The 23545-nt window shown below is 40.5% G+C and overlaps 2 protein-coding genes across 2 annotated transcripts; one reads left to right on the top strand and one right to left on the bottom strand.

The window, feature by feature from the left end:
- The first annotated feature begins 3274 nt into the window (after window positions 1–3274).
- On the top strand, window positions 3275–18948 carry osgn1 (oxidative stress induced growth inhibitor 1). The gene is made up of 8 exons (XM_044210088.1): window positions 3275–3491; window positions 10464–10526; window positions 11833–11969; window positions 12094–12285; window positions 12985–13076; window positions 14448–14647; window positions 14755–15098; window positions 15456–18948. The coding sequence occupies exons 2-8, from the start codon at window positions 10469–10471 to the stop codon at window positions 16083–16085; spliced, it is 1653 nt and encodes a 550-aa protein (XP_044066023.1). The 5' UTR covers window positions 3275–3491; window positions 10464–10468; the 3' UTR covers window positions 16086–18948.
- On the bottom strand, window positions 17939–22629 carry LOC122882583 (nuclear factor 7, ovary-like). Its single transcript, XM_044210101.1, has 2 exons — window positions 21858–22629; window positions 17939–21728 (listed from the first exon to the last, which is right to left on the bottom strand). The coding sequence occupies exon 2, from the start codon at window positions 21719–21721 to the stop codon at window positions 20327–20329; it is 1395 nt and encodes a 464-aa protein (XP_044066036.1). The 5' UTR covers window positions 21722–21728; window positions 21858–22629; the 3' UTR covers window positions 17939–20326.
- Window positions 22630–23545: the final 916 nt, after the last annotated feature.

Raw genomic sequence — 23545 nt, 5'->3', positions numbered from 1 at the left:
TGGTGCCCAGAGGATGAATCCACTGGACTTCAGTTATCCCCTGACTTTTCCTCTAGCTCCACCATCAGGTCAAACTTTTCTTGATCAATGCTTTGATTCATGACAAGATATTTCAATAACAACCCAGTCTTTCCCTCCATTTTCGGCCACTTAGCCGAGTCACAGTGGCAGGTTTAGTAAGGTAGACTACACGATGTTCTCCTCAGCCTCTTCCTGGAGGATCCCAAGGCCAGATGGGATATGTAATACTTCTACTGTGTTCTGGGTCTGCACTGGGTCCACTCTTTCCAGGAAGGAGCAGCAATTCTGTGTTGAGCTACCTGATCTGGGACCCAAGTCTGGCTTGGTCCATATGATATTCTTTTAGTCTGGGTAGGGTCCTGTTGTATTGCTGCAGGTCTCCGGTCTGTGTGTTAATATGTCTAATACCCAAGTGGATCCAAGCAGACTCTTTATCAGATCTGATCACACAGTGCGCCACCATCCTCACAGGAGGAAAATGTGTTCTTTGAGGCAGACAAAGCGTTTGAACTGTGAAGTGGAAGGAGGAAAGAAGGAAAACATACGGCTGATCTGAACATGACGTTGCTGCCAGTGTTGACTCTCTGTTTGGGTCTGCTGCCTTTTGGATCGTGTTCGCGTTCAGATCGACTTCCTTTGAATGACGCCAGTCCGGCGAAGCAGCGATGGTGCAGACAAGAGGGTTATCCAGCAAAAAAGCTGAACCTGACTCAACTTTTGCTGCAATGCAACATAACGTCATCCAGCAAGGTGCTGCGCTGGCCAATAAAATACATGCAAGAGGACATTCCTAGTAAATTACTCTGTAATGTGAATGCCGTATTTCTACTGTTTACCTTGTGTTCCTCATGACGAAGGATAAAATAACTGCCGCTGTAACAACTTTCCTCTAATAGGTGTTCATAAAGTCTCTAAAGTATAAAGAGTAATTATTGTGGGGACCCTCCTGACCTTTCCTTTTAGCACCACCATCAGTCCAAATTTTCCACTTAAACACACTAAAAAAGATCAGTTTCATAGAAGATTGCCATGAAATTAAGAGCTCCTAACTTTAATGATCCAGGGAGATGTCACTGGTTTTCTTTATCTGGCTTCATTTTATGTTTCTGAAAAAATAATTAAGTATCTAGAATCTAGATCTAGCAATCTAGCAAATACAACAAACTACACTGTGTATACACGCACCATTCTGTAAACAACATTTGTATATCACTTTTCAATACAAAGTTACAAAGTGGCTTCACAATTTAAAAAAATGACCTAAACAATGTTTAACATTTGCTAATTAGCACTGAACACAAATGTCTTTAGTTTTGTAGGTATTTGGTCAGAAACCAAAGTATTGGACTGTGGCTGCAGAGGGAGAGGTGGGGGAGTGGCCCAGGTGAGCAGCATCAGGGAGAGCTAACTGTCACAGCTGTGTCTTGTTGACTAATTATGCTCTCCACTTTATATGCAGTAGCATGCTAGACCTGAGGGCTGACACACACAGACTGTGTGCGTGGATAGTGTGCAGAAGGATTGCCTTGAGCGCCGTCATTAGCCAGGCAAACCAGAGGGCTCAATTAACTTTATGCAACTTGTGAACATTGTGTGTGTGAGCAATCGGAAAACGAAAAGTCGTTACCTGAAGCTGTGTTGCGGTGGATATATCCTGCCAAGGGACCCACGGTAGCTAAGTCCTGCATGCATTCTACATGGACAAATTTAAATTTTGTCCTGATGATGAAAAGTGAAGGGATCACCAGAGTTATTACAATTCATCCTGAGGGGAACATGAATATCTGTACCAAATTTCACAGCAATCCACTCAATAGTTGTGGAGGCATTTCACTCAAAAACTAACCAAAAATGTCACCGTGCTGCTGGCACTGGATGAACGGTCAGGGGATCATCAAAGTCATTAGGATTCATCGTCTGGGAACCATGAATGTCTGTATTAAATGTTCTGCCAATCTACTGAGCAGATGTTGAGACATTTCGCTGGATAAGTTATAACTTAGGCCAGCTGGTGGCACTACAGCACAAGTCGGGGGGAATCAATAAAGTCAGTAAGATTCATCCTCTGGAGATCACGAGCATCTGTACAAAATTTCAAGGCAATCCATCAAACGGTTGTTGAGATGTTTCAGTCTGGACCAAAGTGGTCGACAGACGGACATTAATCGACATTAACAGTAAAATGTTGCAAAGAAATAAAGATATAACAGGACAAACATAAAGCCTACCTCACAGAGGTTCTTGGAAAATTGACCCAACTCTTATTATACACTACTCTGCCTCAGGGACAGGCTGGCCATCTGAGAGGGGGAGAAAAAGAAGAGCTCCCACTCTGTTTACATTTCCAGACACCACCACCAGATATTGTGTTTGTTCTTCCTGTATTAGAATTGGCTGAGGCTGCACTTAGTTACTTTCCGCTACTGGTTAACTGCAAAAATGACTTTGAATAATAACATGAGAGCAGTGGTGGAAGAAGTTGTTAGATCTTTTATGAGGGTAAAAGTAGCAATACAACAGTGTAGAAATACTCGGTTGCAAGTAAAAGTCCTGCATTCAAAATTTTACTTCAGCAAAAGTACAAAAGTATTAGAAAAAATATAAAGTACTCATTATGCAGAATGGCACATTTCATTTGTACATTTGAATTATAATTATTGATGCATTTATCTGTAAACATAATTTTAATGTTGCAGCTGTTAAAGCTAATTTGAATTACTTTATTACTGCTGGGTAGCTGAATCTATAATAATACATCATCATTTATATTTTGTATTAGTGATCTGAATCTGCAAAGAAACCAGTAACTACAGCTGTCAAATAAATGTAGTGGAGTATATAGTAGCATAAAATAGAAATACTCATGTAAAGTACAAGTACCTCAAAATTGTACTTAAGTGCAGTACGTGAGTAAATGTACTTACTTTCCACCGCTGACATTCAGTAACACGCACTGATCCCTTTTTATTGTAAAAAGTTGATTTTATTTAATGTTTATGCCTCCAGGAAGAGCTTCTCTTCTCTGATTGGTCGGAGCTCTTTGTTACCAATCAATAGCTGCCTCCATTGCGCCACCCTCGTCGTGGTCGCGCTGTCTCCATCTCGCCTCCATAGAGGATCTTTGTGCCTTGCTACAGCGAGGTTGAGGGAGGGTTAACGAGAGGAGGGAAGGGAAGGGGGGTGGAGTACCGAGAGGCAGGGTCGCTGTTGATTGGTCGGCGGGCCGGATTGTCTGTAACGGTATATATAATCTGTGAATGCACAGCTCCGAGCGGCAGCTGGAGGTTTGCGCAGCGCATGTACGGAAGAAACCCAATAAAAAAGCGTGGAACAAAGCTGCGCAATGAGAGACTGAGAAGCAGCAGGAGAAAAGAAGATACAATTAAAAAAAAAAACAGAAATCTCCTCTCTTCTGAAAGGCTCTGATAGCTGGGGGAAGACACGGAGAGCCGCATCATCAGGAAATATCTGTGAGTCACCTTCATCTTGAATTCGTATATATATATAAATATATATATATATATATATAAGCGGTGCGTGAAGCGCATGCGGGTCGGAGGGTAACACGTGAGTCAACAGCGCGTTATTAAGCGTGTTTTATACAGTAGCTGTGTGTTAGCGGTGCTCGGTGGGTGCAGGTCTCTGGCCTCAGCTCTCACTGACGTGATGTGAGTCATGCAGTCCACCGGCCGGTGGGTGGATCGCCTCTGCACAGACATCCAGCCAAACACCCCGACTTCTCCCAGTGTTTCCTGCTAAAATGTGCCTATAGACAGCGGTGGAAGAAGCATATATACCACAGTAGCAAGTAGCGATACCACAGTGTAAAAATACTCTGTTACCTGTAAAAGTCCTCATTTACAGCCTACATTTAAATAGAAAAAGCCTAATAATTTAAATACAAAAACCCTAAATTTACATGTGTTAGCATCAAACTATCGGCTACTACTCATTACAGGGCTCATTATGCAGAATGGCCCATTTCAGAATAATATATATATATATATTATATTACATAATATAATAATAATATGTAAACATCACTAATGTTGCAGCTTGTAAAGGTAAATGGGACATTTTAATTACTTTATATACTGCCATGTACTTTAATCTCTAACAGTTTATTTTGTATTAATAATCTAAATTCCAAATGTATTGGCTTCAAAAGGTATTCAAAGCATCAAAATACTTAAAATATGCTTAAATTATAAAAATATATACATTTAAATATACATTTGCATGTTATATTTATCATGTATGGGAATATTATTACTAATGCATGAATGTGTAAGAAGAAATGTAATGTTTCCAAGGTGGAGCTAATTTCATGTACCACAAGGTTATACATCGTATTTTACTAACTGAATATGTTTTACATGTAAAATCTTAATCTGAGAGTACTACTAACTACTGCTTTAAAATAAAGTCAGTGGAGGAAGCAGTACAATATTTGCCTCTTAAATGTGGTGAAGTAGAAGTATTCACTTGAGTAAATACTCAAGTAAAGTACAAGTACCTCAGAACTTAAATGCAATAAATGTACATATTTATATTCCACCAGTGGTTTGATATTGAACAGCATTATTTAAACTCTGACTGGAGCTCTATAAGCGGCTGCAGTGAAACGTGGGAATACAAAAACAATTCTGATATATTCTGAGTAGCAACTGAGTTTAATGCTCACTCGTTTGCACTCGTCAGATGGACGACTCCAACAGACTGGTTTACATTCCTTAAGATTTGTAAATTGAAGTAATTCAGCTGCCTCTCAGGAGTTCAACAACAGAACTAACTTTATATCAATGGTTCCCAACCTTTTTGTTTAAAAGTGAAGCAATATCTACGCGCACCCTCATCAAAGTTGATGGCCTTAGTGTGGACATGAGTTGTGAGCTTTTCAGTGTCATTTCCCTCCTCACATCCTTTTATTTGAAGGTATTTTTACAGGCCTGAAGATGTTAAAGTAGGCTACTCAGTATTCCATAAGAAAAGGCAGAAATTAGAGAAAAGTCAGAAAAATAAAAAGCATTTTCTATAACAGAAATTTCCTATCCGTTTAATAAGCATGTGACCCCTCAGATTTATCTTGGCTCCCACCTTGGGGTAATCTAACGTTCTGCCCATCGACTAACCTTTTCAGTAATGTTTGACTATCTTTGTTAGACAGTCTGTGTTATTACACACCAGTTTATTAGGTTTAAAAGGAACAATTTTCTTCTCTGGACTTTGGCTGCCTCCACAGATTCCAGCAGGCGTTGTGCTCTTCAGTGGGTAGATAATTAAAATCTCATTAGCCGTCTGGCCGGTGCAGATGGCAGATGGGCCGGCCAACCGCCAGATGAGTTCAGGACGGCGTCAGTACAGGTGCCATATGGAGCATTTTTGAAGTGTTTGCCGGTGTTAGAGACAGAGTCATAGGGATGTTACATAACATAAATGACAGAGGAGAGGCTGTATTAAAATAACATCAGCAGCTGGATAAGACTTTCAACTTAGCAGTATTTGCAGCAGAGGAATATGACTCCTGTGAGAGTCACATTGACGACTAGGGCTGGATCTTCCTGTTCATTCACTGGATAAAAACAATAATGAGATTCAAACTTCACAGCGCACGAAGACAGGGATGCTCACTATCCCGCTTGCTTTTTGCCATTTTTCGGGAAGTCGTTGTTTGCCCCATTCGACAAAACCATCAAATAAAAGACGACTTGTGCTGGGTATTGTTTGAAATCTTTCAATAATAGTGCAGACACCTTAGTTTCAGGACTGATACCAAAATAGTATTTTTCATATACCTTACTTTAAGGAATATAAACATTTTCTTTCTACAAAACCCATGTTTTATTAAAGAAAAAAAGACATAAAATGTTTTCAGTTTTCAGTAAAAGAGAAGTTAAAAACCCAGAAGTATGGTAAAGGTCCCAGATAGGTCAGCAGTGGTGGTGTTTGGGACATCAGTGGGTTTTTATCGCCATGCTAATTGAAAAATCTCTGGTAAACTTGAAAAAGTCTTTATTTAACTCTTTATTAAAATCTTTTTTCTGCTTTGAGGTCTTGAAGTAGAGGTTTAGTTTATGAATTGAACTTTAATATGTGGGTTGCATGATTATGTGAGCGTGTTAGCAACTGATTGTCAGACTGATCTGAAATGTGACTTACATCATCATCAGAGGAAGTCAGCACATTATGTGTGTTTGTGATTGTTTGTAATGACTGAGGCTTGCATCACAAAAAGCTGGCTGATTGCATTGTGCACACACACACACACACACACACACACATACACGTACTTGTGAGCAGTCATGCATGCACAATAAAGGAAGAAGTGCTGTGTCATTGCTGTCATAAGTTAATCATGTTGAGTGATAAACTTTCACTAGCAGTAATTGAGGGTTATTACTACCAATATCTGGCTCATTTTGGAACCTTTTCTTCCTAGGTGTGTTGACGCAGCAAACAAATAAAACTGCCACGGCCTTTAGTTTGAAAATGACTTTGGATCAAAACATCTGAGGAGATTAACCTGTTTGGCTGCTATATTGTAGCTACATGTGGCAGATGTGGTATTATCTGATTACGTTGAGAAAAGAACTGAGTGTCTATCGGTATCAGCTGACAAACATGTTTCCAGCAAAGTTTGCATTAGAGGGTCTTTCTGACCTGGACCAAGCACAACTCCTCAGGGCCAGTGTCCAATGATAAGGCAGTGGGATCAGCTGCCATACCACCAGTACATGAACAGAGCAAGAAGTCAGGAGGCTTGGGAGGAAAATGGTGAGAGCACTGCTTCTCACTTCACTGACCTGCGGAATAGGCTACTTTGGATGTATAATATTACATTTGTTAAGGGTAATTGCAACTTTTTGTCTTTTGCCCCACTACTGGTGGTACATAAATTGTCTGGTTTTACTTTTTAAAGGTAATTGATGTTTGATGTAATGGCTACTTTGGTTATATTTATTGTATACTATACTGTATATATGGTTTAATTTAATTTATTGTTCTAAATATTTTTAATTATAAGTATAGCTATTAAATAAACTTCACTTAAATACTTACTTAATTGCCCCAGCTGATGTTTAAGGAAATAATAAAAAGGGAATTATCCTGATCATATGACTGAAACTGAGTGTATGATTTACTGGAACTGAAATTTACTGACCCTGATATTCCATGTCAACAAGTTATACTGTAGGTCATAAGTTATTTTGTGTGCCAAATATAAGATAAGTTAGCTCAGAGCTACAGCAAGCTGTTGTTTAGGTTTGGATTTTGCCTCTGAAGGTCAGAGCCTATGATGAAGAGGACATGGTCCACTTGCTGTGGAGTCATCCTGAAGTATCTGCGGTGAAGCTCGCCTTCAAACCGCAGCTCTGCAACCAGCTGATAAAAAGCACCTTGTTGTCTTCTGCGTTGGTTGATGTGACGCACTGAAATTCCCCTCCTCCTCCCCTTGTTGCTCCTGTCTCTTTAGTAGGAGAAACGCGGCGAGTGCCTTCCTCCTGTTTACAGCAGGCGCTGTAAAAATGTATATAGAAAAACATGTGATGGCTACACGAAATATGAATCTAACATTAGCTGGAATTCAGATAAGTAGGCCTACTAGCTGAACAATTTAACTGAGAGTTGAGATGGGCATCTAGGTTGTTTGCTAGTTTCTGTAACACCAGCAACAAGTTAATGAAATACCCTAATTTTAAATCAATATTTCCTGTCAATTTAAAATAATCTTTGATAAGTAGCCAGGCTGTATATCGGCTACTTTGTATCAAGCAGGGCTTCCACCTTAGGGTATTGATCACCCTGTCTCTGTTTGTTTTGCTAACGTTAGTACCAACTGGCGGTTGCTATGTAACTTTATCCCCTACATAATTAACATACTGGAATCTGTAGGTGTTAACTTAGCCATATTACACAAACTCTATGAAAAGGTTGAAGTTTAACAGCGCTGTGCTGGGTCCAAAAACTGTCCAAAGCTCACCGTCTTGTTTTGCCTGTGTAGCAGGAAGTAACTGGTAAAAGATGTTGCTGGTGATTTGAGTGAACTGATCGTTTCATCAACATACAGCCACAATTTCCAACGGAAGTTATGGATTTTCTATAGTCTCTTACTGAAGATTGCTGGAGAGAGTGGAAACACCTGAGGGACAGGTGTGCTAAAGGTCAACAATACATTTTGTTTGTTGCAGATTTCCACTGAAAAATAGTGAGACTGCTTTTCACCAGATTTGATGCTCCCACGCAACAAAAAGTTGTGTTTTTTCCTGCTGTCAGAGGACACACCATTTACAGTAAACATGGTCCGCAGCTTAGAATATGTTTCCAGTACATGAGGAGGAAAATGAGAGACAACACAAACAGTGAAATTACAGAGGGTTTGTGCTGCAGGTCTGATTTTCACTAGGTTTATTTATTTTTCATCAACTTTTTTATTCAAAATAAACACAGCAAAATTACCCCAATTTAAATGAATAAGCACAAAAAACAATGGGCTGATCTGACTCTGATGACTGTGGTGCTGTACTGTAAATCAGGCGTTAGTCACCTTTTCTTGGCAGACATGCTCAGTTTTTTCTGCCAGAAAATGAAGGAAAACCTATTATCCATTCAGTTCTACAAGGAAACTGGGCTAGTAGGGCTGCACGTAGTCATGTACAGTGTGTGTGTGTGTGTGTGTGTGTGTGTGTGTGTGTGTGTGTGTGTGTGTGTGTGTGTGTGTGTGTGTGTGTGTGTGTGTGTGTGTGTGTGTGTATGTGTGTGGGCTCTCCAGTAAACTCTTTGGCAATGAAACACACACTCTGGTCTGGGCTCGGCGCCAACCTCTACACTGCCCTTATGTAACCCTCTTTATCACTCTCCCAACTTCTCTCTTTCCCCCCCCTCGCTCATTCTGGTTCATTCGTTCCTCTTTTCACTCTCTCTCCTCCTCCTCCTCTTTACTTTATGTTTTACTTTCTGTCTGCCTGTGTAAGCATGACTCTGCAGATTGTTAAAAGCAGCCGACACCCGCCGCTTTGCACTGCTGCCCTCGGCTCAGCTCACCCGTCCCTCTGCAAGCGTCAGTATGAGTGAGATCACGGTTGACATCATGATCTCTATTATGTTTGACCCTTTCCTGTCTGTCTAAGCCGTCCAGCCACCCCAAACACCTCCTGCAACGTGTTGCATTCAGCTGGGTTTTAAAGTGTAGGAGTAGAGAGAGGAGACAGAGAGTTTGTTTCTGTGCCGGATAAAAAAAGAGCACACTTAGCTTTGAGTGGAAAGTAAGAGTGCTCACTCGCACCAATGTTTGTGCACAAGAAAATTAGATTTTATCAAAAGTATCAAACAATACCCAGTCCTCTTTTATGTCAGATGTTGCAAGCAAGAAGTTCAATAAAAAATGCAAAAAGCAACGGAAAGAGTAAGCATCAGGTGCCCCTGTGAAATGTGACAGTTGCCGTGAATGAAAGACTCTCCGACAGCGAAGCTTTGTAGAAAAGAAAAAAGAAGATCCAGCCGTAGGTGTCAGCGTAAGAGGATCAGACTCAAGTTAATTTCTCTGTCGTTACAGGAGTCCTGTTTCTCTGATGCGAGTAAAGCAAAGCCTGAGGTTTCATTCATGTTTTTTTAATACACAGGCACCTTTTTAATTTAGTAAAATTTAACTTTTGGTAGACGAGAGGCGCTTGTTTGTGCACATGCATGTTGTGGTGAAATATGATCTGAGTGCTTCCAGGATGCCCTTGGGCTGTTAGCATCCTGTGATTAACTGAATAAACTATTGTGTGGCCGACCATGACTAGTGTAAGTCCTGTGATGCGTCCATGAGTTATTAATCATAGTCATAGTCTGTTGATTTAAGGTCTTTTCACACCGAGGTCAAACAAAGTTATTGTCTAAACTCTTCAGAATATACTTGCAGCAGAACAAAGAAACGTTTTAACATCCTTCTCATGTCCTTTGTGTATGGAACCAGTATATTGAGTTAATTGCAATGTCTTGAGTGATGTATGACACATTATACGTATAGTTAGATACCAGCTATAAAGATTTTCAGAATCGTTTCAAAGAATATTTTCTTTATCTGTAGATTCTGGAAAATAAATAGTTATTTGTTGTGTCTCCCTCTTTCATATCTGCCTATGTTGAGTGTGTGTGGAACCACCATATCTGTCTCTGTTTACTCAAGGTCATGTTGCTATGTTAAACTCTGAGGTCAGACAGGGGAAGTGTTTGTGTGTGTGTGTGTGTGTGTGTGTGTCAGGGGTCAGTGGAAATGTACTGACTGACCAGTGTGACTGCTGACTGGACTTGGCAATGATTAACTAATTCACCCTTCCTCCACTTTCTCAGTCTTAGATAATAGTGGTGATAATGTAAATGATAATGATGTTGAAGGGATAATAATAGTAACAATAATAATGATAATAATTAGAATAATAATGTCTTTCTCTCCTCAGTCAAAATGGATCTTCATGATAAAGAAATTCTCCCTGGAGAGATTTTGCCTGTGGTGATCATCGGTAAGAAACACACACACACACACAGACATCACATGCACACATGCATAACTGCCCTTTGTCATTTTGATTATACAGTAGGAAACCTCAAAGGAGAAGCAGCTAGATTTGCTTAGTTGGATGGAAACTTTTCCTACCTTCTTCCAAGCACCCGAATGCACCAATAAACAACAGTTGTCCATATAGTTCACACTGCATTACCAGGTAACTATGATGTAAACTTGACAACATTAAAGCAGACAAACTGTTCGCTGTGATGGATTAACCATCTCAAGTGCAACTGGATGCAAGAAAAGTGTTGAAAGTAAAAAAAAAAAATTTTTTTAATACATATGTCTTTTCTTGCAAATAAGAGCGAATTGCTGCAAATGTCATAGTGATCTGCCAAAAATTGATGAAGAAGAAGGATTGGCACTGTAGTGAGCGAGGAGGTTTTTTTCCAGCTATGGAAAAATGTCTGTGATAGAAGGATCATTATTACAGTGTCTGTCTTTTGCACCTTGGCTCCCGGATTACAACACAGTAAAACACAGCGGTGCGTGGAGTTAAGCAACAAGTTGTCGAGGAAAGCGGTGGGATGCATTTTCACACGGTGTTTGCTAATAATTGCTTACAAGTTAAATGCTACATAGCCTTTGAAATTTTTGACATTAGCCACAGCAGGAAGTGGGGGAGGCAGTGTTGCACAAAATAATGAGGTAGAAAGTGACTGCAAAATGTTTAGTTAGATCTTAAGGATGCTCTTTATTAGAAGTGTGTTTACTTATGAAAACTCCACGCTCCTGCAGCAGGTTTGTAGCACATCAGAAGGACTACTATGCACTAACCATTATCTTATGAATGATTAATCTTATTTTTTACAGATTAAAGACTCACAGACATATTTCAGGGTAACTATTTTGTTACAAATTTTCATGGTTACAACATAATGTGTTTTTTTGTCTGTGCAATTGAGATCAGGATTTATTTTGTTGTAAAACATTAAGTTGGTTTCTTAAAAAGTGAATGTGTGATATCCATTAGTCACTGTGAGAAGGTGACTGAGAGTTTTTACTGCTTCTGTGTGTGTGTGTGTGTGCGCACGCTCTTGCTGAGTCATTGGCTTGTTGTACGGGTTAATACGTAGCATTCAGACTTGCTGAATCATGCTGCAGTCCCGATGAGTTTCATCTCATAGTTATTCAGTGACTGTGGACACATTGCTTAGCTACAACAACCTGACAGTCCCACCAAAACTCACCTCTCTCTCTCTCTCTCTGTCTCTCTTTGTCTCTCTCTCTCTCTCTCTATGTGTCTTTCTGTTCCTCAGGTAACGGCCCATCAGGGATCTGTCTGTCATACCTGTTGTCAGGTTACACCCCCTACTTGTCACCTGAGGCGTCGCACCCCAACCCCCTGCTGCACAGCAAGCTGGGAGAGCACCCTCACCTGTCGCTGCTGGAGCAGGTAACACACACACAAACACACACATACGCAGTTTGTTGTTTTTGTTTAAAAAATAAATATCAATTCAATGAAGGATCATAAATGTGAACAGAGCCTCACAGTGTCTCTCGCCCTCTCTCTGCAGGATCTGGAGTACCTGTGCGAGGGGTTGGAGGGGCGATCGTCCAATCCTGTGGCCGTGCTCTTTGATTCGCTGCTGCTCCCTGACAGCGACTTCGGATTGGACCACACATCTCCGCTGGAATGGAGATACGAGCCGGAGCGTGCCATCCCACACCTGGTGCTGGGGAAGGGTCCGCCTGGAGGAGCCTGGCATGTACGTAGTTAGAATTAGCCTACTGATTATCTATAGATTACTGCTTATTTTGACTATTCCAGACTCATGTTTAGTGAAAGCAGAGTGGTAAACAGGGATTTCAAAACAGCAGAGATGAGGTGATAGTCTATTTAAACTTATTTTTATAATTTTTTTTTTACTGAATTATCTGTTTAGAAATGGTTGTATTATTTTATTTGTGTATTTTAGGCTCATAGAATCACATTTAAGGATCACACCGATGGATCTTTATACTTTATCAGCCTTAATTTTTTTTTGTTTTCAAAGCTGCCCTTGGTGTTACAGTCAAGGACACTGACATCTCAGAATTGAATTGTTTCATGTCTCATTACTGACACCTCTGGTTGATTTTAGCAATATTAACGTATATGCCCACTTATTTCCTGACATGCTAAAGCCCATTACACAACAGGGTCTTTGTCCATGATTATGAAGACAAATGTACTTAGCAGACATTATGGTAATGTATGCAAACAAGCTTTGTTTCCCCTTGCCAGCTGCTTATTTGCACACACTGACAATGCAATGTGCAACGTGCCTGCAGCTTGATATCTGAATGAACAGAAGAGTTTAATTCAGTCTGACAACTGAAACTTTACTCATTTCTAGAATATATTGAAACCAATACAACGGATCAATGCAGATGAGTGATTTTTATTTCGCATGTGCTGTTCCCAGGCTATGGAGGGCTCCATGCTGACTCTGAGCCTGGCTAACTGGATGGAGCTTCCCGGACTCAAACTGAAGGACTGGATGAGAGAAAAACGCAGGTGTGTCCACGATAAAACTTTCAAAGTTTGTTAACAGTACATGTGACTCACAACAAAACTGCAGTGATGAAATGACCAGTTCATGGCGGCTGTTAGTCAAGAGCTATGAACCTCCACTATGGCCACCAGAGGGTGAGATACGTCCTCTGAAAGCCCTCAGTATTCTGTCAGTTTCTTGATTATCTATTACACTAAAAAGTCTTAAATTCACCATCCTAAAAACGTCTGTTTGGGCTCATGTTAAAGTCACTTTGGAGCCACAGAGCATAGACGTGGGAAGTAGGGGTGATGCCACTGTACAGTGACACATATAGGCCATTAGTACAACAGGATGTGTGATTTGGTTATAGATCTAGATTCTGAAATATATCCGGTAACTAGATCTTGTTCACATTTTTTGAGGTTTGGCAGAGTATTCATTTAATAATGTTTAAACGTACTGTATACTCCGATAGAGAGATAGAAAGAGAGAGAGAGAGAGAGAGAGAGAGAGAGAACTGATCATTTAATCATGAAGCCTGATGTAACTCTGTTTGCTGTTAACTGAGACTCAGTTAACAGCAAACAGAGTGACCGCTGTCTCATATGAACGGGCCCATCGCTGGTTGAATGGGCATCAGTACATTCACGTATCCTCGTCTCCTGTATGAAATGCGTGTCCAGGTGCTGTCTCACTCCCTCTTCCTCTCCTTGCAGTTTTCATGCGTCAGTTCAGTGTTCCTGTAGTTGTTGTGGCTGCTTCGACATACAGTATGTCGGTGTTCATGTTTGCTGTGTGCTTGTGAAACACTTGTTAAAGGCCCATATTAGATATAAATGGTCAAGTGAATGCAAAAACCATGAATGTCGCACAGCATTTTCTATGTTTCTCTCAGCACCCTCAACTCTGACTGACTGAGAAAATATTGTGATTGTATTAGGTAGATTAAAGTCTTATTACACCACCAGGATCACCACAAATAATAGTGATGTTCTACATAAAGAAATATGAGCCATGGAGCAAAGGATGTGTGCTCATGAGTTACTAGTCATTTGAAAAACAAATGACTCCAGCCCAACCCCCACTTGATTTAAATAAAATGACAATTTGTAACTGTAACAACTGATTGGAATTGGTCCTTTATACTTCCTGTTCAGCTAACTTAGACTTATTGTTTTCCTAACAGTAGTTCTACCTTGTTATTTTGTGTGTTTTGTGTTTAATTAACAAAGCCACTTCACAATCTAGTAAATATGTTGTAAATGGATTTGTCAGCCTCTGTGCCTTGATAATACATAAAAATCTGTCCCGTGTTGTGTTGTGTTGTATTTAAACACATGTGTGTATGTATTTTGTTTCTTAAAGATATTTTCATGTTTATTTTATTCCAGAAATGTACGAAACGATCGTGCCACACCAGCCGAGATAGCCTCCTACTACCAACACTACGTTTCCCAGATGTCACTGGAGCAGAGCTTTGCATGTGGAACCACCGTCACTTCGGTAACCAGACAGCCTGGCAACCAGGAGGGGTCGCCGCCCTGCTGGAGAGTGATGGGACTGCAGCGCAGAGAGGGGGAAGAGCTGGGAGGTACAGTGAATGAAAACACTGATTAGTGTTATAGCATGTTGTTTAAAAATGGAAGAAAGTGCCACATATATTTATCCCTGTTTCCTCCCTCTTCCTCCTCCTGCTAGATAGTTCTTTTGTTTCAGAGGAGGTGCCTTTCTCCCTGTTGGCCCACAATGTGGTGTTGGCGACGGGGACCCACGACATCCCGGCCAGGCTTGGCGTGGAGGGTGAGTCCCTGCCCTTCGTCTGCCACTCTTTCTGGGAGCTGGAGGCAGCCATCTCTCGCGGCGAGCTCGACCAATCTTCAGACCCAGTGCTGGTGGTGGGGGCGGGGCTTACGGCAGCCGATGCAGTACTGGCCGCCCACCATCTCAACACGCCTGTCTACCACGCCTTCAGACGCTCGGTCACCGACCCTGGCCTCATCTTCAACCAGCTGCCCAAACTGCTCTACCCAGAGTACCACAAGGTGAGGAGAGGAGAGTTTGATACCTAAAGCTGCTGATAGTCTTCCAATATTCAGTAGCTTATTTAAAATGTTTACATTTCCTGACAAAAATAAAGAAATTTCATGTAACATTACAACCTATATTTTTAGTAACCCTGTTGTTATACAACCTGCAGAAAAGCCACAATCTTGATAAATCACAATTAATGGATTATCCAATTTATTGCAGATTCATTTCCTTCTTATTGACCAATCAATTATTCGACGAATGGATAATCTTTCCTGCTTTGTGGCAACAAAAGCATGACGTTTTAAGGCTGTCAGGGTTCAGTACTTAAGTTAAAGCTCACCTACTCTTTCCTGTCCTTTGGCCACCAGGTTCACCAGATGATGACTCAGCAGCAGTACCGGCCAAGCCCTCCGCCACAGGACCACGCCCAGAACCACAATGACCACTCCTCTTCTTCCTCTCCTTTGTCTCCTTCCTCCCTCTCTCCATCCTTCTCCACCACCTCTTCATCTCCCTCCTCCTACCCGGGGTACCTGAGCTTCCCACGCTACAGGGTCGTGGCGTTCCGACCAGACCAGAAGTGTGTTCTGGAGTCAGACTCTGGCCAGCGGACGGTGGTCCAGGTCTCCAAGGCGCTGGTTCTGATCGGCGCCCACCCGAACCTTACCTTTCTAGATGACAATGGGCGTCCACTTGGCATCAACCCCAGGGAGCCAATCACGTGCCGGAGGAACCCGATTGAGGTGGACCCATTCACAAACAACGTGGTTGCGGCAGACGGGCCGGGCATGTACGCCATGGGGCCGCTAGTTGGCGAGAACTTCGTCAGGTTCCTGAAAGGAGGAGCGCTGGCTATCGCTAGCGACCTCGCCAAGAGACAGAGGGAGGGAGGGGGAAGCGGAGATGGGGATTTGACCACAGACAGATTAATGGACAGATGGGTGGACAGACAGTTGACCACACAGACAGAAGCAAAGGTTTGTGGTCTGGATTCGTAGCAGGTTTCCTGGGACAGGAAGGAGTGGACTGAAGCAAACTGACCTACTCTGATCTGATCCAAGCTAATGGATCTAGACAAAACAGGAACAACTGCTGATTAAAGCCACAGGTCATGTTTTTCCAGAAATCACAGAGTAGGGGAATCAAATACGCTGCTAAGTTGTTTCAGGGCGTGTAACAAGCAACAAGTGGTCTCTACGACTGGACTTGGACTGCACTGGTTTATATGGGTCTGATATCTCATTTTATCTACTGTAAATCTAAAAGCCTCCAGACCCGAGGCATCCTGAAGGCTAAAAGCCGCTTGAGAAAGACAAACCGTTGTGCTGGCAAAATCCTACAGAAATACAGGACAGTCATGTGTAAGTTGGAGAGATGGAAGGAGAATCAGAAAGACACTGTAGCTAAGGACGTGATGGAGGGGAGACAGGTGGTGCATTTGGGTCACCCCTGTCAAAGTATAAATCATAATGATAACAATAAACTTTATTTATACAGCACTTTTCAAAACAAAGTTACAAAATGCTTTACATGGTTGAACCAGGATTAAAACATATCAGGAGGGCAGTGAGGCAAATAAAATCAGAGAATTTAAATGATACAAAAATAAAAGTAATAAAATACCCAGCAATAATATAAGATACATTTTTTTTTTATTAAACAGATAAGACATGTTGGAAATATAACGGCATGCTTGCATTAATAAAAAGCTTTTCTAAAAAGATTAATTTTGAGAATAGATTTAAAAGATTCACTGATTCAGCGGGCCTCAGAAGCTCGAACCACCACCTGGAAGTTGTTCTGGAAGGCATTAAACTCCACCATGACTTTATGTGTTGTGATGTTTCACTTAGAGCCTGACCGATACTGGATTACTGAGGCTGATATCAATATCTGTATATGAGAATTTCAAAACTCTGACATCGATATATTGGCAGATATGAATTTTTTAACGATTTTCCCTTAAATTTGGTTATTAAAGAATTGTGACTATGATGTGTACTGAGCAAGACATTTTGCTGTGAAAAAAAAAACCCCAAACTTTGTCATTGCCCTCTGATGGTCAAACGATGCAATGTCTACACGCTTTAAAAATGACCTCAAACATATCTGCCACATATGGCATTTCTGTAAAGCAATTTCTCATAACTTATTGGCGACACATATGTCTGTGATAAGCTAAAATCAGCCGATTATACTGGTTTAACCCTCAACATATGATGGACAACTGGCAAGTATCAGGTTTATGGTAAATACTGCATATCCATATTACTTTTAAGTGACTGCTCAACATGTTCAGGCTTATACAATCAAACAGCTGAGTTTATGCCTGGCTCCCATTATTTACGTCCTGCGGTGGATTTTTTCATTGGTCCAAATCATGTAGCAGATTTATCAGTAACCAATCATAACCTGTAAATATGACGTGGTCACATGACAATTTTCTAACTTTGTGAATTGATGAGGTCCGACACGAACAGAGGTGGAGGTGGAGAAGGAGATCTGAAAAGGGTGGAAAGAAGGAATCAAGAGAGGCAGAGTAAGATGGAAATAAGTTACAGTAGCAGTTCTGGTTCGGTTTCTTATCACTCAGAGAGCTTACAGTAATTTCCTGGTTAAAGTTCATCATACATGACCAAAACGACACACGTTGCCTCAGCCTCGCTCTTTTTAACAATGTACAATGGGTATAATTAACATGTTTCCAAAGTTAAAATGTAGTTTACTGTGAGCAGTCTTCTGTTTGCAACACTACACTGTCACACTTGCTGTTTCCACAAAACAAACTGGTTAAAAGTCAATTACTGCTTCGTTCTTTATATCATTTTCTACATGTGTTTGTATATTATGGGTTTGCTGATTTGTGAATCTTCGGTGCTTTATTTCTGTATGTTAATATGATTTTTAGTCATGTCACAGGCAACTGTACCTACCTGATATCTATGAAAAGATATTATACTTAAACAACAGAGAAACATATATATTTTTTCTAAAATTCCTCTCACTGAAAATGTTTGATTGCAACTGTTATAATGTAAGAGTTTGGCTTCAGTGTAATGTAGTAATAATAATAATAATAATAATAACATTGAATCAATGACCTAACCAGCACTGGTATTTAAGCCCTATTTGCATTGGTATAGTATTATCATTGAACAACAACAACAACAAGGTAAATTCTCTTCTGTGTTTTGGTTTAATAAAAGTCGTCACATGAGAATAATAATGCAGTGCAAATTGAAATCATGTTGCTTTCAGCTGTAATATATATATTTTCAGTTTCATCTTGATTTATAATAACCATTGTTGGTTATTATCACAGAAGAATAAGCATATAACCACATTTTAAAAGTTATTATCAGACGATGTTTGGCATTTTTGCATAAAAATGACTTAAACAACCAATCAATTATCAAAATTGGTGCCTATTAAGTTTTTGTCAATTAATTAATTGGTTAATCGTTTCTGTTCAATCACAGGCAGAGTTGCAGTTTTTAATCAGTTGAATAGAAGAGTTCAAACTAAAATTGCCTTTTTAAAATATACATCCTACATACTTATTATTTCATGTGTTTTTATTTAAAGGTTAATACACATCAGTCTTTATTTTGTCTGTTAGATTCGACAGCTTAAGCCTGGATGCCGATAGTGAACTCTATAGGAGCCAGCAGTGCCTTAAGACACATAATTCACAGCAATATATTTTGTTTCACAGCAGAATTAAAACACCTCCATCTGAATGTTTCTTGTTATGCATTAAAAATCATGTCCAGTCTTTTTTAACACAACTTGTTTGTATGAATGGGGTGATTTTTGTATATGTCAAAATAAAGTTTCCATCTGTATTGACAGTCAAACCTACATTTCCCCTACTCATTCTTTCAGAAAACATGTTTTGTTGTGTTTCTCTCTCTCTTTTGATTGTCCTGTATGTTGTTAAATTGAGGTTCTTTGGCAAACCAGTGATTTATAAACGTGTGATTTCTCGTGCGTGTTACTATGCAAGATCTTAGGCGAGGGCAAGACGTTAAAAGCAAGTTTACAAGTTCCTTTTCAATCCTGTGATTTAGGGGGAGACCTTTGGGCAGAAATATGAGTCACTAGAAACTGAAATTGCTCAATTTGAATAATTGCATTAAAAAACTGAATTTGAATCACATAATTTTAATTTGTATTGTATAATCTGAATAATTGCAGTGAAAAACTTAATAGCATAATTTGAAATAGAATTTTAGTTTGGACTGAATTCCAATAAACTTGAAACTAAATGTAATATTACGAAATTGAATTCAGTTGCTCTGAAACTGTATTTGATCCTCACTGAAAATTCAACTCTTTAGATACTTCCACATTCACTTCTCATAATTCAAATTCAGTTCACTGAGACACACTCTAGAGCACACAGCTTTTACCGAGTGCTGTTCACCATAAGTTACATGAAAAATAAATTAGAGTTCTCTTACTTGGATAACATTATACCGGACCTCGAACTGTCTATAATACACGGTCCGCTGACGACTTTTAAGTTACGGTGAACAGCACTCGGTAAAACCTGTGTGCTCAAGACGCCATCTTGCACGGTGTCCGTGTCTCAGTGAGCTGAATTGGAATTGCTAGAATGGAATCTGAAGGGACCACTTCCTTAATCGTTTGTTGTATTTTTATACAATTTCAAAGCACCGTATTACTGCCCTCCAATTTTTTGAATGAACTATTTCTTTCATTAACAGATCTGACAACAGAATGTTCAAAAATATGCAAAACCATGAAAGACAAAGACAAAAAAATACAATTTAAATGCAGAATGTTAATCAAAGTGTATCCGCTGCAGGTTAATCATTCCTCACTGGTGAAGATGGACTGCAAGGCATCACAGTTAATTAACATTCGAGTGAAGTGTCCCAATGCAGATGCCAGATCACATGAGCTCATACAACAACAACATAGGCATGGGTCAGGTCTTACATTCAAAGGTGGTAAGCCTAGCAGTCCCAGCCAATGGCATGGAAGCATTAGTCAGCAGTAGCGTAATAACACAGCAAAATTCAACGTGTGTACCCTTTTGATGTTGGAAAAATAACGCCTGATTTCAACCTGTTTAGACACAATACTGTGGCATGTGAAGCTGTAGAGATATTGGTGATAACACACAAGAAATTTCATGTTTATAGCCTACTCGCTTAAAATAGGAGTTTGAGCTCATGAGGGAATTGTCTGACAGTAAGAACAGGAGCTGAATTTACCAGTTTGGGGGGAAAAGAACTGGTAATATCTTCAGTGGGAGTTCATTCCCTGTGGTAATGACCGGAAACAGCTTCTGAGTGAAAGTGTGTGTGAAGGTGTGTATGTGTGTGTTAGTATCAGGATCAGAGAATGACAGTTTTCCTCTTTTCCAGTCCAGATGGACTCTGATCCTCTGGAGCTTCTTCACTGAGAGAACAGTGTCTGGACCTGGTAGTGAGCATGTTGTGTATTCATCTTTATAGAGCCCCATTCCCCATAATCCAAACTGTAAGCGTATGTCTCCCCTTCTCTCAACAGACTCTGCTGCCACACCCAGGATCCAGTGTGTACTGTCTCCAACCTCAACCTCCCAGCTGTGAATCCCTGAGTTAAAGCCCTCAGAGCCCAGAACAATGCGATAACAGTCAAACCTCTCTGGGTTTTCAGGAAGCTTCTGTTTCTGTCCAAGCACCACACTGGTCAGATCTTCAGACAGGATGAGTTCTGGATGAGCAGAGTTTGGATCCAGAATCACAGGAGTGTAGGAGACCATCTTCTTCGTCTTGTTGCAGATGCTGAAGGTCAGGTTTCCCAGGTGTTTGGCCACGTCTATCAGAGCTCCTGAGACCAGCTCTGGATCATCCAGCAGGGGGCGCTGCTGGATTCTTTCCACTGCAGCCTTGTAGTTCTGCAGGAATGAGACGTCTTCAGCTCTCAGCTGCTCCTCTGTGGCTCTGATTGTGTCTGAAAGAGCTGCTATCTCTCTGCTCAGAGCATAAATCTTCTGCTTCATCACTTTACTTTTTTGCTTTTCTTCTACCCTCACCGCAGCGATCCTGGCCTCCTCTTCCTCTTGTAGAAACTGGTGAAGCTTCTTAAACTGCTCCTTAATCTCCCTCTCTGTGTTTCGGGCCTGGACCTTAATGTGTTCTGCTGTTTGATCACAGTTTCCTTTAACTTGTTCAAAGAGCTTCAGTTTCTCCCATAAAGGCTTCAGGGACTTCTGGAGCTCCTCTCTGCGATCCTGTGCAGCTTCATGGACGGGTCTGAATCTGTGGTTGTTGTGTGTTTTTGAGTCTCGACAGACGAGACACACTGGCTGCTGATGGTCCAGACAGAAGAGTTTGAGTCTCTCAGAGTGCAGACTGCAGAGAGCCTCAGACCCTGCTGAAGCTCTCTGATCTCTCTCCAGTAAGAAGGCCTCACACAGGTTCTTTAACACCAGACTAACAGGTGGTTGACTCTTCGATGATCTTCTCTCACAAATTGGACACTTCTGTATGAGTTTCACTGACCACCAGTTCTGCACACAGACTTTACAGAAACTGTGGCTGCATGACAGAACGACAGGATCTCTAAAAATGTCATGGCAGATAGGACAGGAAAGATCCTCCTCTGGCTGGGAAGCCATTTTCTTTCTGAGTGAAGATGGAAACACACCATACAGAACACACAAAAGTTAATCATTTGTGGCTTCCCTCCCCCATAGAGAAAGTTCAGTGACAGTTACTTTCACTTTGAGTCGTGTTTTTTAAAGTAAAACTCACATTCAGTGTGTTGAGGTGCAGCAGGTTGATGTTGCAGTTTTCCTGTATTCTTTCCTGTAGCTGTCCTCTCTCAGTAGATGTTGTTAGTTTGGGCTACTGTGAATATAATTGTCTGTTTCTCAGTCTGTGTGTCTCCTTAAAATGACAAACTATGCTTCCTCTTTCCTGTTCAGAGGAGTCACTTGAGAGGTGGAGCTTTGATAGACCATTTTAAGTTGTCCCCTAGTTTTTCCTACATATTGGATGCCACATTTGGTACATGCAAGAAGGTAGACGACATTACTAGATCTGCATGTTATCAATTTTTTTTTTTTTTTGGTCACAAAGCTTGTAAAAGTGTTGACCTTTTTACAATTAGAACATGCAGCAGAATTTCTGCAAGGAAAGAAACGTGTGGCATTGTCCAAACGTCCCTGGTGGGTGGAGTGTTTTTGTGTGTCTGCATGTATCAGTGTGTCTCGAACTTTCTTTGCTCTAAAAAAGAGTTAAAAATCTCTTTGCCAATGTCGTCAACAGATAAAATGTTCCAGTGTTTTGTTTTTTTTTACATTACATGTGTCACGCCCAAATGGTGAACAACTAGTGTAAAATACACAAGAGAATATTTTTTGCTTTTCGGGTTTACATTCGATGAATAACTCATTTATATTTTTCTCAGAGGCTTTTGCAAATGGCTGAACCAAGACAGCTCGTGCATACCCTCTCGTCAGAAACTGATCAAAGAGTTTGTGAGCTTCTTTTTGGAAATCTTCGTCCCTTGTGCAGATGCGTCTAGCCCTAAGAAACTGACTATAGGGCAGACCTTTCTTGAAGGGGGTAGAATGATAGCTTGATAATAATAATAATAAAACTTTAAAACTTATCAAAACAAAGTACAAAGTGCTTCACAGAGAGAGAAATAAAATACCACAGTGAATGATAAAATACATTAAAAAAACCAATAAAATAAACAGACAGCTCAGGTAAGATCAGGATATGTTTTCCGATAAAAATGCGTTTTGAGAAGAGACTTAAAAGAAGACACTGACTAAGACAGCTTAATTTCTTCGGGCAAATTGTTCCAGAGCCTCGGGGCCCTGATGGCAAAAGCTCTGTCCCCCTTACTCAAGTAGTTTGGTGAAGAGCAAGGTGTAAATGTAGATTACCCATGTGTCCATCACATTCCATATTGAATTCAACTGAATCAATACAATTGTTGAGATACTGTGAAAAAGCATGGAGATCACATTTAGAACCATTCCAAATCAGAAATATGACATCAATATATCTTTTTCCAGAACTGGATTATTATTGTACACATATTGGTTCAAACCAAGATTAGCATAGTCAGGGATGAAGCTTGTGCCTATAGCAGTGCCATGTGTCTGGAGGAAGAAGTCTTTGCCATAAAGAAAGTAGTTTTTTGTCAAAACGATTTCAGACATATCGACCAGGAAGTCAGTTAGGGAATGTTCTCTGGCTTCATGTTTGATAGATCTATCCCTAGATCATAGGTGCACCTGTAGAGTAACCCGTTTATAGGGTGACTCATCATGCATGCCTCATTTTGCACTGAGGAAAGTCCAACATGGACTGAAACGTACAGCCCTGTGAAGTATTAAACAGAAATGTAAAAATCATTCAGTCTGAATCCCTTTTTTGTTCTCTGTGTACGAGTCCTCCCTTACTGCATTATAAAATAAAATGGG

Source organism: Siniperca chuatsi, linkage group LG2 (genome assembly GCF_020085105.1).
Source record: "Siniperca chuatsi isolate FFG_IHB_CAS linkage group LG2, ASM2008510v1, whole genome shotgun sequence".
Classification (NCBI taxonomy): Eukaryota; Metazoa; Chordata; class Actinopteri; order Centrarchiformes; family Sinipercidae; genus Siniperca; species Siniperca chuatsi.
Note: the sequence above shows the minus strand (reverse complement) of the source record. Positions and strands in the feature narration are given on the sequence as shown.